At 40.8% G+C, this 22778-nt stretch overlaps 1 protein-coding gene and 1 long non-coding RNA gene across 8 annotated transcripts in view; both read right to left on the minus strand.

The window, feature by feature from the left end:
- Window positions 1-861: 861 nt before the first annotated feature.
- Window positions 862-22778, minus strand: part of LOC135540103 (complement decay-accelerating factor, GPI-anchored-like) — a 35601-nt gene continuing 13684 nt past the window's right edge. Inside the window, exons 8-13 of one of the 7 annotated variants that reach the window (XM_064966476.1) lie at window positions 19641-19709; window positions 19474-19524; window positions 19353-19394; window positions 18085-18130; window positions 1204-1274; window positions 862-992 (exon numbers count right to left, since the gene is read on the minus strand). In XM_064966476.1, coding sequence (XP_064822548.1) covers window positions 1235-1274; window positions 18085-18130; window positions 19353-19394; window positions 19474-19524; window positions 19641-19709 — 248 coding nt within the window. In that variant the 3' untranslated portion in view covers window positions 862-992; window positions 1204-1234. Of the gene's footprint in view, window positions 993-1203; window positions 1275-16309; window positions 16660-16835; window positions 16918-18084; window positions 18131-19352; window positions 19395-19473; window positions 19525-19640; window positions 19710-22778 lie in introns of those variants that run through there. The other 6 variants (XM_064966481.1, XM_064966475.1, XM_064966479.1 and 3 more) reach the window with 6 other exon arrangements.
- Window positions 10311-11393, minus strand: LOC135527741 (uncharacterized). The gene is made up of 2 exons (XR_010453470.1): window positions 10984-11393; window positions 10311-10888 (listed from the first exon to the last, which is right to left on the minus strand). It is a non-coding gene; the product is annotated as an uncharacterized LOC135527741 (long non-coding RNA).

Genomic DNA, 22778 nt, shown 5'->3' on the forward strand with positions numbered 1-22778 from the left:
TATCTTCATAGCCACTTGTATCAACTTAAAAACAGTCTGAATGACATTAATGACGCCTATGGATTGAGTAGAATATAATCTAACTTTGTGCCAAGGATACAAGTCGTATATACATGTAGTTATTACCATGCATGAGATCCCCCACATTGTAGCCTGTAAATGTAATATATTCACTGTTGATGTACTCTACCTTGGCAAATAACGGTGCAGTTCAGGTATGAATGTCTTTTATATTATTTTTTCAGTCATATCCAATACCAGGAGTATCAAATTCCAGTCTTTGAATGATGCTGTGTCTGCATGTATGTATTACAATTATACACTTCAACAGTGTTTACCAATCTTGGTCCTGGGACAGCAATGGTTACAAATTGTAACTATGCAATAGACTAGAAACATGATTTAACTAGTTAAAGGCTGATTTGTAATTCATATATACAGAAATAGAATTTAAAAAACAGTACACTACACTTCCTATGCGTCATGTAAACACTTTAAACTGGTTCATCTCAATATCTTCATTGATCTGATAAACACAGGATAGTTGTAGTATTTCATCAAATGAGAGACTTAATTTCAACCAGTAGAGAATGTGAAACACTTTATTGAAAGAAGTTCATTGTCCAAGTGTTATTAAAACATGCATTATAAATATTACCATTGTAAAATTATATTGTAAATAGAAGTTCAATCTGTACTTCAATGCACATCTGGTCTGCATTATAAAAACAGAGGAAGAAAGGCGGCGAGGGAGGTGTAAAAGACAGAAAGGGAAAGAGGTCAAACAGAGGATCAGGGAAGACAGCATATGATTAATGAATCACATTGCTACCCTAATATTCTCTCAGTTCATCACAATTACATAATAGTGCCTCTAGTGGTGTCTCCTAACCAGCCTTGGGCTCCCAGCCAGCCCGAAGGTTATCTTAAGAGCGGGTGAGATGGCGATGACTGGACTTGGGGTTGACTTACTCTCTCACATTAAAACATGCCTGCAGACGAGACAGATGGGGGGAGAGAGAGAGCATATTTAAGCCTTGTGTTTTCTTTTTATTCTAACACTGTCAGTCATCATAATCATCAGGAGGTGAAATGCAAAACTGACCTTGGATCATTAACTCTGGGACTACTGCATCTTTCTGTATTTCAATGTAAAGTATCTCTTTAATAATACTTCCTGTTGACATGACCAAGTGACCTCACCTCTGATCATGCTGTGCACTATGTAGCAAGTTCAGATGCGGGAGGGGTTCACCGACACCGGCTGATATAACCTAGAGGATTTAGGGAGAAGGGGAGAGAGGGATGAAGTGAAGGAGAGAGACTGTTATTGAGAAAATAAGGTAGTTAAAGTGCCTGCCTTCAACAGGAATCTGTGTGTGTGGCCTCACCTGGTGTCCACACTAAGTGGCCAAAGAGTATTTTATGCTGAAAAACATGCATACACACGAGGACAAACAATAGAGCGTAGTTATAGAAATAATGAAGTGTCTTACTATTCTCTATGGTTGGCCCTCTTGCCTATTCTTTGAAAGTGGAAGGAGCCACTTTAATGTGTGTAGGTGTGGGGTATAAGGTGCCTAACTGTTCAAAATGTTTTTATTATGGGTGACTTTGTTTTTGAACAGACATCACACCCTTACCTACACAGCACCCTCACCTGAGAAGTAGAAATCAAAGGGAGAGAAACTGGGAATTTATTAACTGCAGTTTACATAGCTAAGTAAAAGGAAGAATAATCTTATTGAAATGTGGATGGCTCTCAAAAGAGCCTTAGGTTGTGCATAGTGTAGTCTATGGTGTTGCCAGGGTACAGCACCCTCTTAGTAAAACATTCCGGCGCCGACAGAGATGGCAGTCTTGCTTCGTGTTCCTTGGAAACTATGCAGTTTTTTTACATGTTGTTTCTTACATTGGTACCCCAGGTCATCTTAGGTTTCATTACATACAGTCGGGAAGAACTACTGGTTATAAGAGCAGCGTCAACTCACTATCAGTACAACCAAGAATATGACTTTCCCGAAGCGGATCATGTGTTCTGCCTTTCACCCAGGACAACGGAGTGGATCCCAGCCGGCGACCCAAAACAACGACTTCGTAAAAGAGGGAAACGAAGCGGTCTTCTGGTCAGACTCCGGAGACGGGCACATCGCGCACCACTCCCTAGCATACTTCTCGCCAATGTCCAGTCTTTTGACAACAAGGTTGATGAAATCCGAGCAAGGGTAGCATTCCAGAGGGACATCAGAGACTGTAACGTTCTTTGCTTCAAGGAAACATGGCTCACTCGAGAGACGCTATCAGAGTCGGTGCAGCCAGCTGGTTTCTCTACGCATCGCGCCGACAGAAACAAACATCTTTCTGGTAAGAAGAGGGGCGGGGGCGTATGCTTTATGGTTAACGAGACGTGGTGTGGTCACAACAACATACAGGAACTCTAGTCCTTCTGTTCACCTGATTTAGAATTCCTCACAATCAAATGTCGACCGCATTATCTACCAAGGGAATTCTCTTCGATTATAATCACAGCCGTATATATTCCCCCCCAAGCAGACACATCGATGGCTCTGAACGAACTTTATTTGACTCTTTGCAAACTGGAAACCACATATCCTGAGGCTGCATTCATTGTAGCTGGGGATTTTAACAAGGCTCATCTGAAAACAAGACTCCCTAAATCGTATCAGCTTATCGATTGGGCAACCAGGGCTGGTAAAACCTTGGATCATTGCTATTCTAACTTCCGCATGGCATATAAGGCCCTCCCCCGCCCTCCTTTCAGAAAAGCTGACCACGACTCCATTTTGAAGCTAAAACAAGAAGCTCCCGCGCTGAGGTCTGTTCAACGCTGGTCCGACCAATCTGATTCCACGCTCCAAGACTGCTTCCATCACGTGGACTGGGGATATGTTTCGTATTGCGTCAAACAACAACATTGACAAATACGCTGATTCGGTGAGCGAGTTCATTAGAACGTGCGTTGAAGATGTCGTTCCCATAGCAACGATTAAAACATTCCCAAACCAGAAACCGTGGATTGATGGCAGCATTCGCGTGAAACTGAAAGCGCGAACCACTGCTTTTAATCAGGGCAAGGTGACCGGAAACACGACCGAATACAAACAGTGTAGCTATTCCCTCCGCAAGGCAATCAAACAAGCTAAGCGTCAGTATAGAGACAAAGTAGAATCGCAATTCAACGGCTCAGACACAAGAGGTATGTGGCAGGGTCTACAGTCAATCACGGATTACAAAAAGAAAACCAGCCCAGTCACAGACCAGGATGTCTTGCTCCCAGGCAGACTAAATAACTTTTTTTGCCCACTTTGAGGACAATACAGTGCCACTGACACTGCCCGCAACCAAAACATGCGGACTCTCCTTCACTGCAGCCGAGGTGAGTAAAACATTTAAACGTGTTAACCCTCGCAAGGCTGCAGGCCCAGACGAAATCCCCAGCTGCACCCTCAGAGCATGCGCAAACCAGCTGGCTGGTGTGTTTACGGACATATTCAATCAATCCCTATACCAGTCTGCTATTCCCACATGCTTCAAGAGGGCCACCATTGTTCCTGTTCGCAAGAAAGCTAAGGTAACTGAGCCAAATGACTACCGCCCCGTAGCACTCACTTCCGTCATCATGAAGTGCTTTGAGAGACTAGTCAAGGACCATATCACCTCCACCCTACCTGACACCCTAGACCCACTCCAATTTGCTTACCACCCAAATAGGTCCACAGACGATGCAATCTCAACCACACTGCATACTGCCCTAATCCATCTGGACAAGAGGAATACCTATGTGAGAATGCTGTTCATCGACTATAGCTCAGCATTTAATACCATAGTACCCTCCAAACTCGTCATCAAGCTCGAGACCCTGGGTCTCGACCCCGCCCTGTGCAACTGGGTACTGGACTTCCTGACGGGCCGCCCCCAGGTGGTAAGGGTAGGTAACAACATCTCCACCCCGCTGATCCTCAACACTGGGGCCCCTTGAGGGTTCTGAGCCCTCTCCTGTACTCCCTGTTCACCCACGACTGCGTGGCCACGCACGCCTCCAACTCAATCATCAAGTTTGCGGACGACACAACAGTGGTAGGCTTGATTACCAACAACGACGAGACGGCCTACAGGGAGGAGGTGAGGGCCCTCGGAGTGTGGTGTCAGGAAAATAACCTCACACTCAACATCAGCAAAACTAAGGAGATGATTGTGGACTTCACGAAACAGCAGAGGGAACACCCCCTATCCACATCGATGGGACAGTAGTGGAGAGGGTAGTAAGTTTTAAGTTCCTTGGCGTACACATCACAGACAAACTGAATTGGTCCACCCACACAGACAGCACCGTGAAGAAGGCGCAGCAGCGCCTCTTCAACCTCAGGAGGCTGAAGAAATTCGGCTTGTCACCAAAAGCACTCACAAACTTCTACAGATGCACAATCGAGTGCATCCTGTCGGGCTGTGTCACCACCTGGTACGTCAACTGCTCCGCCCACAACCGTAAGGCTCTCCAGGGGGTAGTGAGGTCTGCACAACGCATCACCGGGGGCAAACTACCTGCCCTCCAGGACACCTACACCACCCGATGTCACAGGAAGGCCATAAAGATCAACAACCACCCGAGCCACTGCCTGTTCACCCCGCTATCATTCAGATGGCGAGGTCAGTACAGGTGCATCAAAGTTGGGACCGAGAGATTGAAAAACAAATTCTATCTCAAGGCCATCATACTGTTAAACAGCCACCACTAACATTGAGTGGCTGCTGCCAACACACTGACTCAACTCCAGCCACTTTAATGATGGGAATTGATGTAAAATATATCACTAGCCACTTTAAACAATGCTACTTAATATAATGTTTACATACCCTACATTATTCATCTCATATGTATACGTATATACTGTACTCTATATCATCTACTGCATCTTTATTTAATACATGTATCACTAGCCACTTTAAACTATGCCACTTTGTTTACATACCCTACATTACTCATCTTTTATGTATATACTGTACTCGATACCATCTACTGCATCTTGCCTATGCCGCTCTTTTCACTCATTCATATATCTTTATGTACATATTCTTTATCCCTTTACACTTGCGTGTATAAGGTAGTAGTTTTGGAATTGTTAGTTAGATTACTCGTTGGTTATTACTGCATTGTCGGAACTAGATGCACAAGCATTTCGCTACACTCGCATTAACATCTGCTAACCATGTGTATGTGACAAATACATTTGATTTGATTCAAAGAAGGAGGCCGGTGAAGATCTCTCACACACAGATTGCCTCTCTTGCTGCATTGTTGGACCCCATCATTAAAACATCCTGCAGAGCAGCAGGCTTCTCCTCTAGCACAAGGTGGCGAGCTGCAGATCCCCTTCTGGTCCTTATGTCCATCCTCATGAAGTTATGCAGGACACAGGTAGCCTTCACAAGCCTGAATTCCTCCAGGAGGCAGTCCTAGATGGCCCTGGTCACCTAACCTTGCAGTTCCCTGCACGGTAACTGTAGGCAATCGTTTTGAAGAAATCTCCAGTTACAAGGTATCTGTAGGAATATGGAAGATGATGTCATTATTAACCTTTACATCACCAGGTCATTGTGGATTACTAAAGTATAATATCCCTTATAAGAAATCATGATAACATTGGATTGATAGATGCATGTGTATGTGACAATAGCAGGCTGTATCAAGGATGGCATCACAAATGTTTTATTTATTTTACCTTTATTTAACTAGGCAAGTCAGTTAAGAACAAATTCTTATTTTCAATGACTGCATAGGAACAGTGGGTTAACTGCCTAGTTAAGGGGCAGAACAACAGATTTTTACATTGTCCGCTTGGGGATTCGATCTTGCAACCTTTTGATTACTAGTCCAACGCTCTAACCACTCTGCTTCCTGCCGCCCCAATGAATAAAATTAATGAATACATAAATACCACTTGAAGCTTGATGATGAGTTGATCATTTTAATCAGCTGTGCAGACACAAACAGAAATGTTTTTGAGTCTTTGAGTCCCCAGGACTGAGAACCACTGCTATTCAGTGGGACCTTTTCATCTGCAGACAGGCTTTCACAGCTCATCTTTATCTGAGGACAGAAAACCTCACAAGAAACAGACTTCAATATACTCAAATTAGACCTCACTGAATATTATGTTACTATTATCTCTGTCCTCACTTCTAGGGACTGGAACTACACAAAAGTATCTACCCTATCCAGAATAGCCTACTCTCTCCGTTTGACAGTTGGCTGCTATCCTTTCACCCTCCTCCATGGCTGTTAGCTAGCTACCGACAAATGCATTTTGAGTTTTTTTCCCAGTGATAAATACATCAAGATAGCTAGCTAATATAAAGTTAGTTAGCTGGTGATATTTAATTCACTTAGCTATCTATCTATATAGTATGTAAAGTTGGCTAGATAGAAAATTTGAGTTTGCTATTCACAAGGGGCATTGCCTGATGTGAACTATGCCTCGAACAAAAGCAATCTTAGAAGACCTAAGATTAAGAATAGTTGACTTGCATAAAACTGGAAAGGGTAACAAAAGTATCTCTAAGAGCCTTGATGTTCATCAGTCCACGGTAAGACAACTTGTCTATAAATAGAGAAAGTTCAGCACTGTTGCTACTCTCCCTAGGAGTGGCCCTCCTGCAAAGTTGATCGCAAGAGCCCAGAGCAGAATGCTCAATGAGCTAAAGATTTACAGAAATCTATGGAACATGCTAACATCTCTGTTGACGAGTCTATGATACGTAAAACACTAAACAAGAATGGTGTTCATGGGAGGACACCACGGAAGAAGCCACTGCTGTCCATAAAAAACATTGCTGCACGTCTGCAGCTGGATGTTCTACAGCGCTACTGGCAAAATATTCTGTTGAGAGGTGAAACTACAGTTGAGTTGTTTGGAAGGAACACACAAACTATGTGTGGAGAAAAAAAGGCACAGCACACCAACATCAAAACCTCATCCCAACTGTAAAGTATGGTGGAGGGAGCATCATGGTTTGGGGCTGCTTTGCTACCTATAAGGGCCTTGACAGCTTGCTATCACCGATGGAAAAATTAATTCCCAAGTTTATCAAGATATTTTGCAGGAGAATGCTAGGCTATCAGTCTGCCAGTTGAAGCTCAACAGAAGTTGGGTGATGCAACAGGAAAACAACCCAAAACACAGAAGTACATCAACAACAGAATAGCTTCAACAGAAAAATATATGCCTTCTAGAGTGGCCCAGTCAGAGTCCTGACCTCAACCCGATTGGGATGCTGTGGCATGACCTCAAAAGAGCAGTTCATACTAGACATCCCAAGAATATTGCTGAACTGGAAGAGATTTGTAAAGAGGAATGGTCCAAAATTCCTCCTGACCGTTGTGCAGGTCTGATCCGCAACTACAGTAAATGCTGCCAAAGGAGGGTCAACCAGTTATTAAATCCAAGGGTTCACATACTTTTTCCACCCTGCACTGTGAATGTTTACACAGTGTTCAATAAAGACATGAAAACATATAATTGTTTGTGTGTTATTAGTTTAAGCAGGCTGTGTTTGTCTATTGTTGTGACCTAGATGGAGATCAGATCAAATTCTTGCCACTGTATGTTAGCAGCACATTTGAGTTAGCCTGCACTGTAGCTAGTTAGCTAGTAATGCATCGTGTTTTTTACATTTTCAAAATGTATTTACTCACTTGAATAGGTTCTCCCAACCATGTGGACGATTGGAAACAGGGCAGCAAAGCTATCTAATTTGTCCTGGTACCTAAACATTGGGCTGTTACCTGAAATGCTCAAGGTCCTCTACTCCGACAATTAAACACCTCTTAAGGATCGAACCCTTTTTTTCAATTTTCGCCTAAAATGACATACCCACATCTAACTGCCTGTAGCTCAGGACCTGAAGGAAGGATATGCATATTATTGATACCATTTGAAAGGAAACAATTTGAAGTTTGTGGAAATGTGAAATTAATGTCGGAGAATGTAACACATATCTGGCAAAAGATAATACAAAGAAAAAAAGGCAATTTTTTGGGCTAGTTGAGACGCTAGCGCCCTACCTCGACAACATCCAGTGAAATTGCAGAGCGCGAAATTCAAAATACAAAAATCGTAATATTAAACATTCATGAAAATACAAGTGTCTTACATTGTTTAAAAGCTTAACTTCTTGTTAATCCAGCCGCTTTGTCAGATGTCAAAAAGGCTTTACAGCAAAAGCATACCATGCAATTATCTGAGGACAGCGCCCCGCATACACCAGCATTAAAAATATTGTCCAAATCAGCAGATGCGTCACAAAAATCAGAAATAGCGACAAAATAAATCACTTACCTTTGAAGATCTTCCTCTGTTTGCAATCCCAATGGTCCCAGCTACACAACAAATGGTTGTTTTGTTCGATAAAGTCCTTTTATATCCAAAAAAAGTCAGTTTAGTTGGCGCGTTTGATTCAGTAATCTCACCCGTTCCACTCGTTCAACATGCAGACAAAGCAATCCCAAAGGTTACAGGTAAACTTTGTCCAAACAAGTCAAACAACGTTTCTAATCAATCCTCAGGTACCCGAATATGCAAATAAACAATAACATTTCAGATGGAATGTAGTATGTTCAATACCGGAGATAAATAACGAAGTACGCGCCCTCTTCCAAGCGCGCCACAAGACTACAGTCAAAATGAGAGCCACCTTGAAAAACTACAACTAAACTAATTTTTCAAAAAACCAGCCTGAAACCCTTTCTAAAGACTGTTGACATCTAGTGGAAGCCATAGGAACTGCAATCTGGGAGGAATTCCTTTGAATATTCCATAGACAAGCATTTGAATGGCCTGTGACCTCAAAAAGAATTCAGGATGGATTCTCCACAGGTTTTCAACTGCCATATCAGTTATGTTATACTCACAGACATTATTTGAACAGTTTTGGAAACTTAAAGAGTGTTGTCTATCCAATGCTACCAATTATATGCATATCCTTTGGGCACGTCAGTCATCCGACCCTAGGCGCAATTTAGATTTTGGCCACTAGATGGCAGCAGTGTATGTGCAACGTTTTAGACTGATGCAATGATCCATTGCAGTACTGTTCAAAATGTTATCAAGTCTGAACCAAATGTGCCTAATTGGTTTATTGATACATTTTCAAATCCATAACTGTTCACTCTCCTCAAACAATAGCATGTATTATTTCACTGTAATAGATACTGTAAATTGGACAGTGCAGTTAGATTAACAAGACATTTTGCTTTCTGTCCATATCATGTATGTCTATGTCCTGGGAAATGTTCTTGCTAATCACATTAGTGTACTTTAGCTCAACCATCACGCAGGGTGGACACCGATCCTGTAGAGGTTTTAATCCACAGATAAAACGGTAAACCAAATTAATTTTTCATCATCTCTCCTTCCTTCAGGCTTCTTTTTCTCCTTTAGAATTTATATAGCGGTTGGCAACCAACTTTACAGCATTACTACAACTGACCAGATTGTGGACCTAAATTCATCTTTCAATCACCCATGTGGGTATATGCTCGTAAAAACCAATGAGGAGATAGGAGAGGCCGGAATTGCAGCGCATTGAGCATCACAAATAGAACCAATTTCTATTTTAGTGCCTAGCCACGCAGACGCTCGCGAGCAGTGGGGGTGCAATGAATGAATAACATATACAGTATATGTAAATGTATTTTGCAACGCTCGCGCACGCGACGTTAGCGAAGTGGTCAGCATGTAAAGCCGAAACCACACCGAGAGATGTCACCAGGGTCAGAATTTGCGTGCGAGAGTAAAGAGTGTCAATTCCCATACACTGCATAGCGTATGCCAACTTAATTCTCATGAAAGTCCATAATAAACAGTTGTATTTATGTTCGCTATGTACCAAATGTGACCGATGGCCTTGATTTGGTCTTATGTATAAAAAATAAATGTGCAATTGTTTTTTACATTTCATTGGATAAAAGCAGAGACACAGAGCTACAACATTCTATATCATACACTATCTTTTGAGGAACAATGGGAAAGTAATTCTGCTTTGAAAGTTGATAAACTTGTAACCTCACTTTTGAGAAAATGGCCTTTGAATGTTTTGGTACCTACTGGAGAGCTCTCCTTTGTCTACATCCATTCAGCATTGTTCACACCCTCTTGAGCCAGCCCCACCCATCTCTTTAAGCATTCACGTGTGAGGTTATGAGCTAAACAGTGAGTAGTGTAGTAAAGATGAAAAGTGGTAAAAGTAGTAGCCTACAATACAACCTGGAAAAAGTCCAGGTAAACAAAGGGTCCAGATAAAAAAATATTTTATAAATATTAGATGACGCTTACCCAGACATACTTGTCTAACTTGATGGGTCATGTGAAAGAAATGCTATAACCCCCAGCCACATCTTGCTAAGTGGATGGGTCTCTACAGGTGGTGTAAACGATACAGCCAAATGGTTACTTGCATAGTAGCAACATCAGATATATATGGTGTCAATATATAGAAAATAATATACAGTACGTACAAAGAACAATATCAATGACGATATCAGGTTATATAGTTATATGCATACCATCAGGGGTGAAGTGGCTGAGCAGCAGGATAAAAAAATAAATAGTAGTAGCAACGTATGTTAGGAGAGTCATATGAATAGAGGCACTGCAGATAGTGCTGATGACAGATCCATCCGAACCACACATGGAACAAGGGAATCTATATTCGGAGAGCCTGTTTCTGCCCTGCCCTTGACTTTGGTGCAGGGCATGTGATGACCCCTGTCACAGTGCCGTTTCACAACATCACTCTGCGCTGCTTGATGAGGCTGAAGCCAGGTGTGGCCTGTGATCAGGAAGTGAAGGTCCAGACTGTGGTGGAGCCTCTGGAAAATACAGAAATAATGTGAGGTCAATAAAAGTAGTGCCAATCATGTTGGAGGTCAATTAAATAATCAAAACGTATTTATGCTTTACATACCAAGTGATGTCATCGATTCCTTGTAGAGATGTCACATCGCTGCTATTGTCACATGGGATGGCAGCAGCTTTCCACCGAAGTGTTTGTGTCCTGGTAATATTATTGCATTATCCTCTGTGTAGTTGTTGATTAAGTTCACAACTCGCTGCAAGTCCTCATGCTTGCTTGGGCCAGCTCTCTTTTCGATGGGAGGCATTAGACCATTCTCCATGTATGACTGGTGGAGGAGAGTCGAGTGTGTTCTACTGATGCTGAAAGACAAATTCCAGATACAAATATTTGAGCATTATTATACGATAGCCGTAATCACCGTCAGACACACCAGGCTAACTTGATGGGTCATGTACGCCCCTTGCTGGAGGAGACCAATTTTGGGTTGTTTTACCTCTCGCTTCTTCTATTCCTTGATCGGTTACACTGCAAAATGACTGCAGTAAAAGAAAAATGTTATGTTGGATGCAGTATTTGCAGCATACTGCACACTGACTGTAATCTTTTTTCGTAAGGGTGGGATCGGTTGCTTGTCTCCCGAGTGGATCTATTTTACTTACCCTTTGGAAGCATCACTCGGTATGCAGAGCAGTAGTTTGCAGATTTATCATAAACCCGTACTATTACCACAAGGTGGCAGCCTTTCACTGTGAAGACAGGCAACACAGCCCATCACCATCATACACTAAGTATGGTAATAGAAAATGTCTAATCAGTCTGTCTAATTGACAGACATTGATTAATCTAAAATGGCAAGAATATAATTTGATTAATTTGTTAAATCCAAATATTTATTATGTGTATTAACCTTAACTGCTATGCATTAGCCTACATGTTGTCCTCCCTCCATCCAGCCAACCAGATGACAAAGGGGGTCTACTTCAAAACACTGTTCTACCGCTCCCTCAGTTTTGAGGTTATTGTTTGTACCAACCCAACCCCAGCTCAAATCAAATCAAATCAAATGTATTTTATATAGCCCTTCGTATATCAGCTGATATCTCAAAGTGCTGTACAGAAACCCAGCCTAAAACCCCAAACAGCAAGCAATGCAGGTGTAGAAGCACGGTGGCTAGGAAAAACTCCCTAAAAAGGCCAAAACCTGGGAAGAAACCTAGAGAGGAACCAGGCTATGTGGGGTGGCCAGTGCTCTTCTGGCTGTGCCGGGTGGAGATTATAACAGAACATGGCCAAGATGTTCAAATGTTCATAAATGACCAGCATGGTCGAATAATAATAAGGCAGAACAGTTGAAACTGGAGCAGCAGCACGGCCAGGTGGACTGGGGACAGCAAGGAGTCATCATGTCAGGTAGTCCTGGGGCATGGTCCTCCGAGAGAGAAAGAAAGAGAGAATTAGAGAAAGCACACAAATTCACACAGGACACCGAATAGGACAGGAGAAGTACTCCAGATATAACAAACTGACCCTAGCCCCCCGACACATCACAGCTGCCTGTGAAGTGCATATACCCCATATTTGAAATGCAATGTTTTTATAACACAGATAATTTGACTCTGTACGCTGGTGCGATCTTGCATATAGGGCTGTGTTCTTGTACATCTGTGCACACAGTGTTAGACCTGAGCTGTACTGTATGTAACAAAATAATGTACCCAGTAAAGAGATGGCAAAATGTGCCTTCATAAGCACAGCTGTTGGTGTCTAAAAATACTGATTAAGTTTGTTAGAGCACTCTTAAAAAGATGATTGTTAAGGAATTGTGAAGAGATGGCTAAGACAGTGCTTAAATTAATCAATCATGGATGAAGGCCATCAAATTAAAAAATGTCCATCAAAAGAACCTAAATTTAACAGGTAGTGAAAATATAAATATTTACTTTCATTTCCCCACCTCTTAACTGTGTTTTTCTACTAGGAGGGTGAGTGTCTAGCAAGGGGTGGCAGCTAACCTGGACACCCCTTGGGCACTCATGCTGGAGACAAGGCAGTCTGTCCTTCTTGCTCTGCTTACTCGCAGGTCTGTCAGCACATTTAATAATACTGGAGAAGGCACTATCAACATTTGTAGGTTGCCAACGGTAAGCCTTGTGTTCTATACTGAACAAAAATATAAATGCAACATACAACAATTTCAACGATTATACTGAGTTACAGTTCATATCAGGAAATCAGTCAATTGAAATGAATTCATTAGGCCCCAATCTATGGATTTCACATGACTGGGCAGGGGCACAGCCATGGGTGGGCCTGGGAGGGCATAGGCTGACCCACTGGGGAGTCAGGCCCAGCCAATCAGAATAAGTTTCCCCCCCAGAAGTGCTTTAATACAAACAGAAAAACTCCTCAGTTTCATCAACTGTCCGAGTGGCTGGTCTCAGACTAAACCACAGGTGAAGAAGCCGGTGAACGTGAACTGCGGTTGTGAGGCCGGTTGGACGTACTGCCAAATTCTCTAAAACGACATTGGAGGCAGCTTATGGTAGAGAAAATAACATGAAATTATCTGGCAACAGCTCTGGTGGATATTCCTGCAGTCAGCATGCTAATTGCCCGCTCCGTCAAAACTTGAGACATCTGTGGCACATTTTAGAGTGGCCTTTTATTGTCCACAGCATTCGGTACACCTTTTGTAATGATCATGTTGTTTAATCAGCTTCTTGAAATGCCACACCTGCCAGGTGGATGGATTATCTTGGCAATGGAGAAATGCTCACGAACAGGGATGTAAACACATTTCTGCACAACTTTTGAGAGAAATAAGCTTTTTGTGCGTATGGATGGAACATTTCTGGGATCTTTCATTTCAGCTCATGAAACATGGGACCAACACTTTACATGTTGTGTTTGTATTTTTATTCAGTATAGATGACTGGACTACAGAGTGGGAGACAAATCTCTACACTCTTGATGACTCTGTTTATGTCAAGGCGTCTGTAACTGGCCAAGCCACCAATGAGTTGCCATAGTTGTGGGCATATGCTTTGCCATGCCAACTGCAAACAATCCCATTCAATACCCCTTCATTTCTGGCCACGGGTAAAGTCATAGGAAGCACCCACGTACATCTTTTCCATCAATCTCAATTTCTTCCTCTTTCCTTGCCATGATTGAATTTATTTTTCTTTGTGATGTGGACTGGTTTCTCTCCAGTTGCTTTGTAGATAGCAAAATGCATGTCTCTTTGTCTGACTTCAGCTTCGCTAGAGAGGACAGCAGAACTCTGCAAATTCTTCTGGATGCCTTCCACTTTCAAACATGGACATATCAAAAGTGAGATTATAAAATCATTTATGAAAAAAGTCACACATTCCTAACATCATATACTGTATCTGTGGTGGCCTATCAGTAAAGACCCATGGCCATAGTTATCACTGCTACTTGTTGCCTTGTTGTGTTGCAGGTTTATATTAACTGTACCCTGAGAGCAGCTTTTGCATCTAGCCCTATAACTGCTGTCAACAAAGCCTACACATATAACCCGTCTATATCCAGGTGAGGGGGTACAGTATGGAGGTATTTTTTAACATACTGTAGCCTACATGTGTACATTTATTTATTTTGATGATCCATGAAATACATGTAACCAGAACAGAAATAAATATTTGCATCATTTAGGAATTTTCACCAAGTACAGTCCCCTGTTGTGAAGCGTTACTTATTAACGTTTTGCCTCAATGTCTCCATTGCATCAGATACCAGAAGCCTCATGCTGGGACCTGCAATCATAAGAGCTACAATTCAAGGCTCTAAGACCCTAGACAGACGCACAATGGAGCAGTGTAAGTACAGTGCACCGAGGGGCTTTTCAGGCCATGTGTTCAAAGTCAGGTTTATATAATGGCTTGGTTCTTCCCAGTAAGCATGGTTGTGAACGTATATATTGAGTTTCTCCATTTGCCAGTGATTTGGCTATTTTGTTAAACTGGTTTAACATGCTTTAGTCTTTCATAAACACCTTTCATAACGGACATATTAATTGACTCATCATGCATTCCTTCATTGCAATGGTTTATAACGGCAACATGTTTGTCATTTCTGCAAGAATACGTGAAAGTGGTGTTTAATAAATCAAAGGCAGCAGTCTGGCATGGTTGATCTCATCTCTCATGGCTATTTTTGTGGCCACAGCATTACTGTGCAGCTTGCTTCTTTTGAGTCCCTGCACCCAAAACTTTCGTAATGTGTTTATCTTGAGAAAACAAACCCCATCATTATTAGAAAATGTACATACTACTTTAATATTTACACAAATGTGTCTCAAAAGGAGAAAAGGCAGTTTATCATAGAATCACTTGAGATTTAGATATTTTAAAAGTAATAACTTTTTTTATCCACCAAAAACCACTAATTCACGGTGTTAAATAACAAACGTTTAATTTTGGCGTAGTAGTGGTAGCAACAAAGTCGACTACAAAATCCACAATGCAACGCGCTATGGGCTAGCTAGCAAACGTAGCTACACACAATAAAAACAAAGACAATATCAGCATGTAACGTAGCTAGTTAACTGTAAAATGGCCTAAAAACTACACTATCAATTTAAGAGTCTACGATCTCACTACGTTCAACCTGCAGATCGATGTGCCTCACATAATGGAGTATAACATTCGCAACGGCAGAGATACTTGAGATGGGGAACGCTGACCAAGCTCCACCAAGGAGCCGCGCGGTGCATTCTGGGCAATTCTGCGATAGGACGCGCTCTCCTTGAAGGAGTGAATGGGAGTCTATTGGGCACTAGCTAAGAAAAAAACTACATTAGCACGAATTTCTATAAGATCTTTGGCAACAGCACCATGCAATGCACCCTGGACTAGAGGCAAATATGAACAATATGCTAGACCATTCGTCAAATTACAAATTTCTCGAGGTAGAAATATCGCAAAAATATGATCCATCACTCATTCGAAAGAAGACATCCTCCCGAGTTATGACGTCAGCCAGTATTACAGTCCGACATGTATGATAGACATTTTCGCGATCTAAAAGTTGTATTCCTATTAACTTAGTGTAGTGAGAGGGACTTTATCACAGTGCTACGTAATACCGGCCACATGTCTGCCTGCTTGAACGCCAATAACTCGGATACACATGAAAAGACCCAGGGAATCGATAGAACATCACTCAGATGCACCAAAAAAATATAACATTCAAAATGGGCGAACCTTTCATTTAAATCACACATTTGGGGCCAGGAAATGAACATGAGCTGGTTTCCCAGACCCACATTAAGCCTACTTGAAAATAAATACAGCAACGTTAAATCTAACAGGAATGTCCGCTTTACCAGACCCAGATTATTTTCCTTTGAGCCGCACACATTTTGGAGTGGTCAGAGATGATCAGCCTTTGAGCCTCAATCATACATTTTGTTTAGTGCATTAATCTTATTACAGGGCCTTCTGCCCACTCAACACAGCTGACTAGCAATTTGTAGACATATGGTATTTGACAAGGCAAAAAGCTTTTTATTACACATGTTCCAGTTTTCAATATAAATACATTAAAAAACATTGGGTTAAAACATTTTACATTGACTTTCAAAAAATATTTACATCACAAAAAAAGTACAATTATAACTTCCATTCAGTATTGTCACATATGTAAAGGGCACTGTAAATTAAGTGGCTTTGTTCAACCAGGGAATGGTCTGAGACTATTACTGGGCACTTCTTTTCAAGGACACAGATGCCAGACTAGCAGATAGGAGCAGTCCTAGCCCTGAAAAAAAAAGATATTTTAGACAAAGCATTGAGTCAATAGAGCAGTTAACTATAGTTTCACTATTTAGATTACTCATATTCAAAGACAACCACAAATTGTATAGTCATTTGATTAAAAGATGGGGGAAAAAAATCTTAATGGGTTTAAGAGAATCACGTATGAATTGTAGATACCTTGGGTAGGCATTCAACTTAGTCATTTTGAAATTGTAATAACTCCTCTTTTCTTCTTGAGTCTTCTCCTGTCTGGTAGGAGCTATGCAACATTTTCAAATAATGAAATTGTGTCAGGATTATCATGTTTACAAATTATAGTGCAGTAAGGAAATACAGTAGATTGGCATACATAATCATAGTATTTTAGTGCTTAGTTTGGTAGCTGTGTTCCAGTGTGGTAGTCAGCTGGTCAGTTTAGCACAGTGTATGGTAGGTCTAGCTTCCTAGCCACCTCCCTTTTGAACAACATACTCCATTCTCTTTTTCAATTCCAATAGCTCTGTCCGAGAGTGCATTAGGAAAGGATTTCCCAACTTCCTTGATTTTTCAACACCCAGCAGGAAAGACGAAGCTTTAGCAGAATGGACAAAAACAGGCAAAGGCAACTATGGCATGTACAGTAGCAAGTTGAAGTATCCAGCAAAAAGTTTGATCATGCAAATCACAGGTGTCGTCGGGAATACATGAATATGAAACGCCAGACTGAATGTTAGTTCATGGGTTATGTAATTCAGTAAACAGCATTGTTTAGTTCAATTAATTGGCCAGCTGTATGGCTAGTTTATCCAAATAATTAATTTGTGGATTGAATGAACAGTGTAAAGTCCATTAGCAGAAGTTGTGGTTAATGCATATAAATCAAATAAAATTTTATTTGTCACATACACATGGTTAGCAGATGTTAATGCGAGTGTAGCGAAATGCTTGTGCTTCTAGTTCCGACAATGCAGTAATAACCAACAAGTAATCTAACTAACAATTCCTAAACTACTGTCTTATACACAGTGTAAGGGGATAAAGAATATGTACATAAGGATATATGAATGAGTGATGGTACAGAGCAGCATAGGCAAGATACAGTAGATGGTATCGAGTACAGTATATACATATGAGATGAGTATGTAAACAAAGTGGCATAGTTAAAGTGGCTAGTGATACATGTATTACATAAGGATGCAGTCGATGATATAGAGTACAGTATATACGTATGCATATGAGAAGAATAATGTAGGGTAAGTAACATTATATAAGGTAGCATTGTTTAAAGTGGCTAGTGATATATTTACATCATTTCCCATCAATTCCCATTATTAAAGTGGCTGGAGTTGAGTATATAGTTAGGAGGAAAATAATATCTGTGATTCAGTTGTAGGTGAAATTGTGCACTATTTTCTAGTAAGAGAGATTATCAAATGTAGGTTCTCACCCTTTCCTCTTCTGAAAACGATAATACACGAACAGCACAAGTGTAACTGCAAAAGATAAGGAATCAATCATGAGTCCCCTGTATGATCTTCAAATGGTCAAGAGAAAGTGTAATACAAATCTGATAAACATGGTAACATTGGAAAGTCAGCAGTTTGACTAGGCCTACTAGTGTAACAGATCAAATCATGTGAAGGAAACTCTTGATGGGTCACAGAAGGGAATGTTTTCCCCAGAACAGTATACAGCAAAGAATCCAGTTTAGTTAGAACACATCCTTACTACATCGGGCACGTGAGTGCGTCCGCATGTTGATTTTGTCCATCCACACTAGATGCCAGGTTGAAATATCAAAACAAAATCTGAACTATATTAATTTTGGGACAGGTTGAAACACATGAAACATTCATGGACACTTAGCTAGCTAACTTGCTTTTGCTAGCTAATTTGTCCTGGGATATAAACATTGGGTTGTTATTTTACCTGAAATGTACAAGATACTTTTTTTTTTTGCTGGGTCTTTGTAGAATTGAGTCACATTGTGTGTTCTCTACTCCGACAATTAATCCACAGATGTAAAAGGGGAAACCTTGTTCGTTTCTAGTGTTAGAATCTGGGTGAAACTTGGAACATTGTTATATGCAGAAGCACATTATATAAAGGACTGAAAGGGACTGGTTTTACATCAGAAGTTAATGGTTATCTGTAGGAGACAGATGGCTTTGGAAGGTGTTGGGTGGACAAGAGGAAGTCACATGATTGCGATAGGGAAAGCGGATGGACATCTGTATCAGCTGTATCGACCCTTAACTTGGTTAAGCTTCTCTAGTGTCAGTGAGTTATTTACTCTGAAAATTAGAACCTAATACTAGTAATATGTCCTTGTTCAGTCTTCTTCTGTGTATTTTATATGGTGGTTGGCAACCAACTTTAAGGCGCATTACCACAACCGACTGGAGTGTGGACCTCATTCCTCTTTCAGTCACCCCCGTGTGTATATGCTCCTAAAGACCAATGAATGGGAGTGGCGGGACTTGCAAGAACCAAGTTCTATTTTAGTGCCTGGCTACACAGATGCTTGTTCACACATGCAAGTAGTTTGGATGAAATTATAGAAGTTATTCAATGTCTAAATGTATTTATCAATGCTCGCACATGCAACCTGGGCGGTGTGGTCAGCATGTTAAACTCAAAAGCCTATTGGACAAATGTTTACCAGACACATATCTCACTCTAATTTGTGATGGTTTCAAATGATATATTTCTTACCTATGACTATGACGAACACACTTCCCACGGCTGCTGCATTCCCTGAAAGAGTCAGTATTGTTTGGGCAAATGGGAGCTGGAAAAATCTATAACGACAAAATAATCACTTGAATAATCTTACTTGTAGCTGCGTTGATGTCATGTTCACCAATACCATGATGTCTCCCTGAAACTGCAAATACAAAATTATTACCATGGTCTAGACTCTAGAGAAGTCTTACATAGAAGATTCAATTGATCATCAAGCCCTTGATTACACTGGGCTAGATTTACTTGTATTTGCTCTACCTTGTATTGTGGGTGGAACAGTCAATGTTATTGACGCTGATGTTGGTTTCAAAGGAATGTCATTGACATCTATGAAATAGATATGCACAATGGTTATTATGTGTTGCACTTTTATGCAGTGCTGTCATTTTTGTTTATATGTGTACACCTAGTGCTATAGCCACTGATGCAGACCTTTGGAACATCTACACTTTAAAAAGTTGAATAAATCCATGTAATATAGCCTACACCATCACAACCAATCCATTATTTATTTTAGACAGGTCTACAGAAACATGATATGAAGAAAATGGAGTATATTCAGAAGAACAGAATAGCATACTCTGACTTGTCATTATGTTAAGCCCTGATCTGGCTATGCCATATGACTGTGGGCGAGACTACTAATTTAGCAGACAAGATTTGCTTTATATTCTGTGGCATTATTTTATAGTATGAAGAATACAATTGAACATAGCTGAAGAGAAACAATATTTTCAATGATTTGCGGGATTTGCAACCATTCTGTGTTGAGTGGTTAAGAAACAAGTCCTCCTACAGTTGAAGTCGGAAGTTCACATACACCTTAGCCAAGTACATTTAATTAAACTCAGTTTCACAATTCCTGACATTTAATCCTCGTAAACATTCCCCGTCTTAGGTCAGATAAGATCACCACTATTTTAAGAATGTGAAATGTCAGAATAATAGTAGAGAAAATGATTTATTTCAGCTTTTATTTTTTTCATCATATTCCCAGTGGGTCAGAAGTTCACAAACTAATTGAGTGTTTGGTAGGATTGCCTTTAAATTGTTTAACTTGGGTCAAACGTTTCAGGTAGCCCTCCACAAGCTTCCCACAATAAATTGGGTGGATTTTGGCCCATTCCTTTGGTTTGTAGGCCTCCTTGCTCGCACACACATTTTCAGTTCTGCCCACAGATTTTCTATGGGATTGAGGTCAAGGCGTTGTGATGGCCATTCCAATACCTTGACTTTGTCAAGCAATTTTGCCAGAACTTGAAGTATGCTTGGGGTCATTGTCCATTTGGAAGACCTATTTGCAACCAAGCTTTAACTTCCTGACTGATGGTGTTCTTCGGCTTGCAAACATCCACCTTTTTCCTCCAAACATAACTATGGTCATTATGGCAAAACCGTTCTATTTTTGTTTCATCAGACCAGAGAACATTTCTCCAAAAAGTACAATCTTTGTCCCCATGTGCAGTTGCAAACCGTCGTCTGGCTTTTTTATGGCGGTTATGGAGCAGTGGCTTCTTCCTTGCCGAATGGCCTTTCAGGTTATGTCAATATAGGACTTGTTTTACCGTGGATATAGATACTTTTGCACCTGTTTCCTCCTGCATCTTCACAAGGTCCTTTGCTGTTGTTCTGGGATTGATTTCCACTTCTCGCCACAAAGAGCGTTCATCTCTAGGTGACAGAACGCGTCTCTTTCCTGAGCGGTATGACGGCTGTGTGGTCCCATGGTGTTTATACCTGCGTACTATTGTTTGTACAGATGAACGTGGTTCAATTTTTTTTTCCTGAGATCTTGGCTGATTTCTTTTGCCTTTCCCATGATGTCAAGCAAAGAGGCACTGAGTTTGAAGGTAGGCCTTGAAATACATCCACAGGTACACCTCCAATTGACTCAAATTATGTCAATTAGCCTATCAGAAGCTTCAACATCATTTTCTAAGCTGTTTAAAGGCACAGTACACTTAGTGTATGCAAACTTCTGACCCACTGGAATTATGATAGAGTGAATTAACTTCTTATGGCTGGGGGGGGGCAGTATTGAGTAGCTTGGATGAATAAGTTGCCCAAAGTAAATGGCCTGCTCCTAAGTCGCTAATATATGCATATTATTATTAGTATTGGATAAACTCTAAAGTTTCTAAAACTGTTTGAATGATGTCTGTGAGTATAACAACTCATATGGCAGGCAAAATCCTGAGGAGAAATCAAAACAGGAAGTGAGAAATCTGAGCTTGGTATGTATTCACCAAGGTTCCCATTGAAATCCCTGAGATATTAATGTTGCTTTTCCTAGGGCTTCCAATAGATGTCAACCGTCTATAGAAATGTTAATGAGACTTCTGTGTTATGGGACTGAATGAGAGCAGAATCTAGCAGGTGACTGGCAGTCAACCATTTTCTGATCACACACAATCAATCACCACCTTCCGGAGACACCTGAAACCCCACCTCTTCAAGGAATACCTAGGATAGGATAAAGCAATCCTTCTCACCCCCCCCCCTTAAATGATTTAGATGCACTATTAAAGTGAAAGTGGCTGTTCCACTGATGTCAGAAGGTGAATTCACCAATTTGTAAGTCGCTCTGGATAAGACCATCTGCTAAATGACTTAAATGTAAATGTAAATCACACGCATTCCTCATAGTATCCACTTGCGTTCCATTGCTCAACAAGACAAAGGAATACTCCGGTTGGAACTTTATTGAAGCTATGTGTTAAAAACATCCTAATGATTGATTCTGTACTTAGTTTGAAATGTTTCTTCGACCTGTAATATAACCTTTTGAAGTTTTTGTCCGCCGTAACGCTGACCAGAATGAGCGTTTGGATATGTATACCAAACGCGCTAACAAAAGGAGGAATTTGGACATAAATAACAGACATTATCGAACAAAACAAACATTTATTGTGGACCTGGGATTCCTGGAGTGCTTTCTGATGAAGATCAAAGGGAATATTTATCATGTCATTTCTTGTTTATGTTGACGTCAACATGGCGGCTATTGTGACTATTTCTTCTGAGCGCCGTCTCAGATTATTGCATGGTTTGCTTATCCCGTAAAGTTTTTTTGAAATCAGACACAGCGGTTGCATTAAGGAGAGGTATCTATAATTCCATGTGTAGAACTTTTATTATCATCTACATTTATGATGAGTATTTCTGTTGAATGATGTGGCTATGCAAAATCACTGGATGTTTTTGTAGCTAGTAAATGTAATGCGCCAATGTAAACTCATATTTTGATAAATATGAACTTTATCAAACAAAACATACATGTATTGTGTAACATGAAGTCCTATGAGAGTCATCTGATGAAGATCAAAGGTTAGTGATTAATCTTCTCTATTTGTGCTTTTTGGGACTGCTATTTTTGACTGGAAAAAATGGCTGTGT

This window comes from Oncorhynchus masou, chromosome 5 (assembly GCF_036934945.1).
Source record: "Oncorhynchus masou masou isolate Uvic2021 chromosome 5, UVic_Omas_1.1, whole genome shotgun sequence".
In the NCBI taxonomy this organism is placed as follows: domain Eukaryota; kingdom Metazoa; phylum Chordata; class Actinopteri; order Salmoniformes; family Salmonidae; genus Oncorhynchus; species Oncorhynchus masou.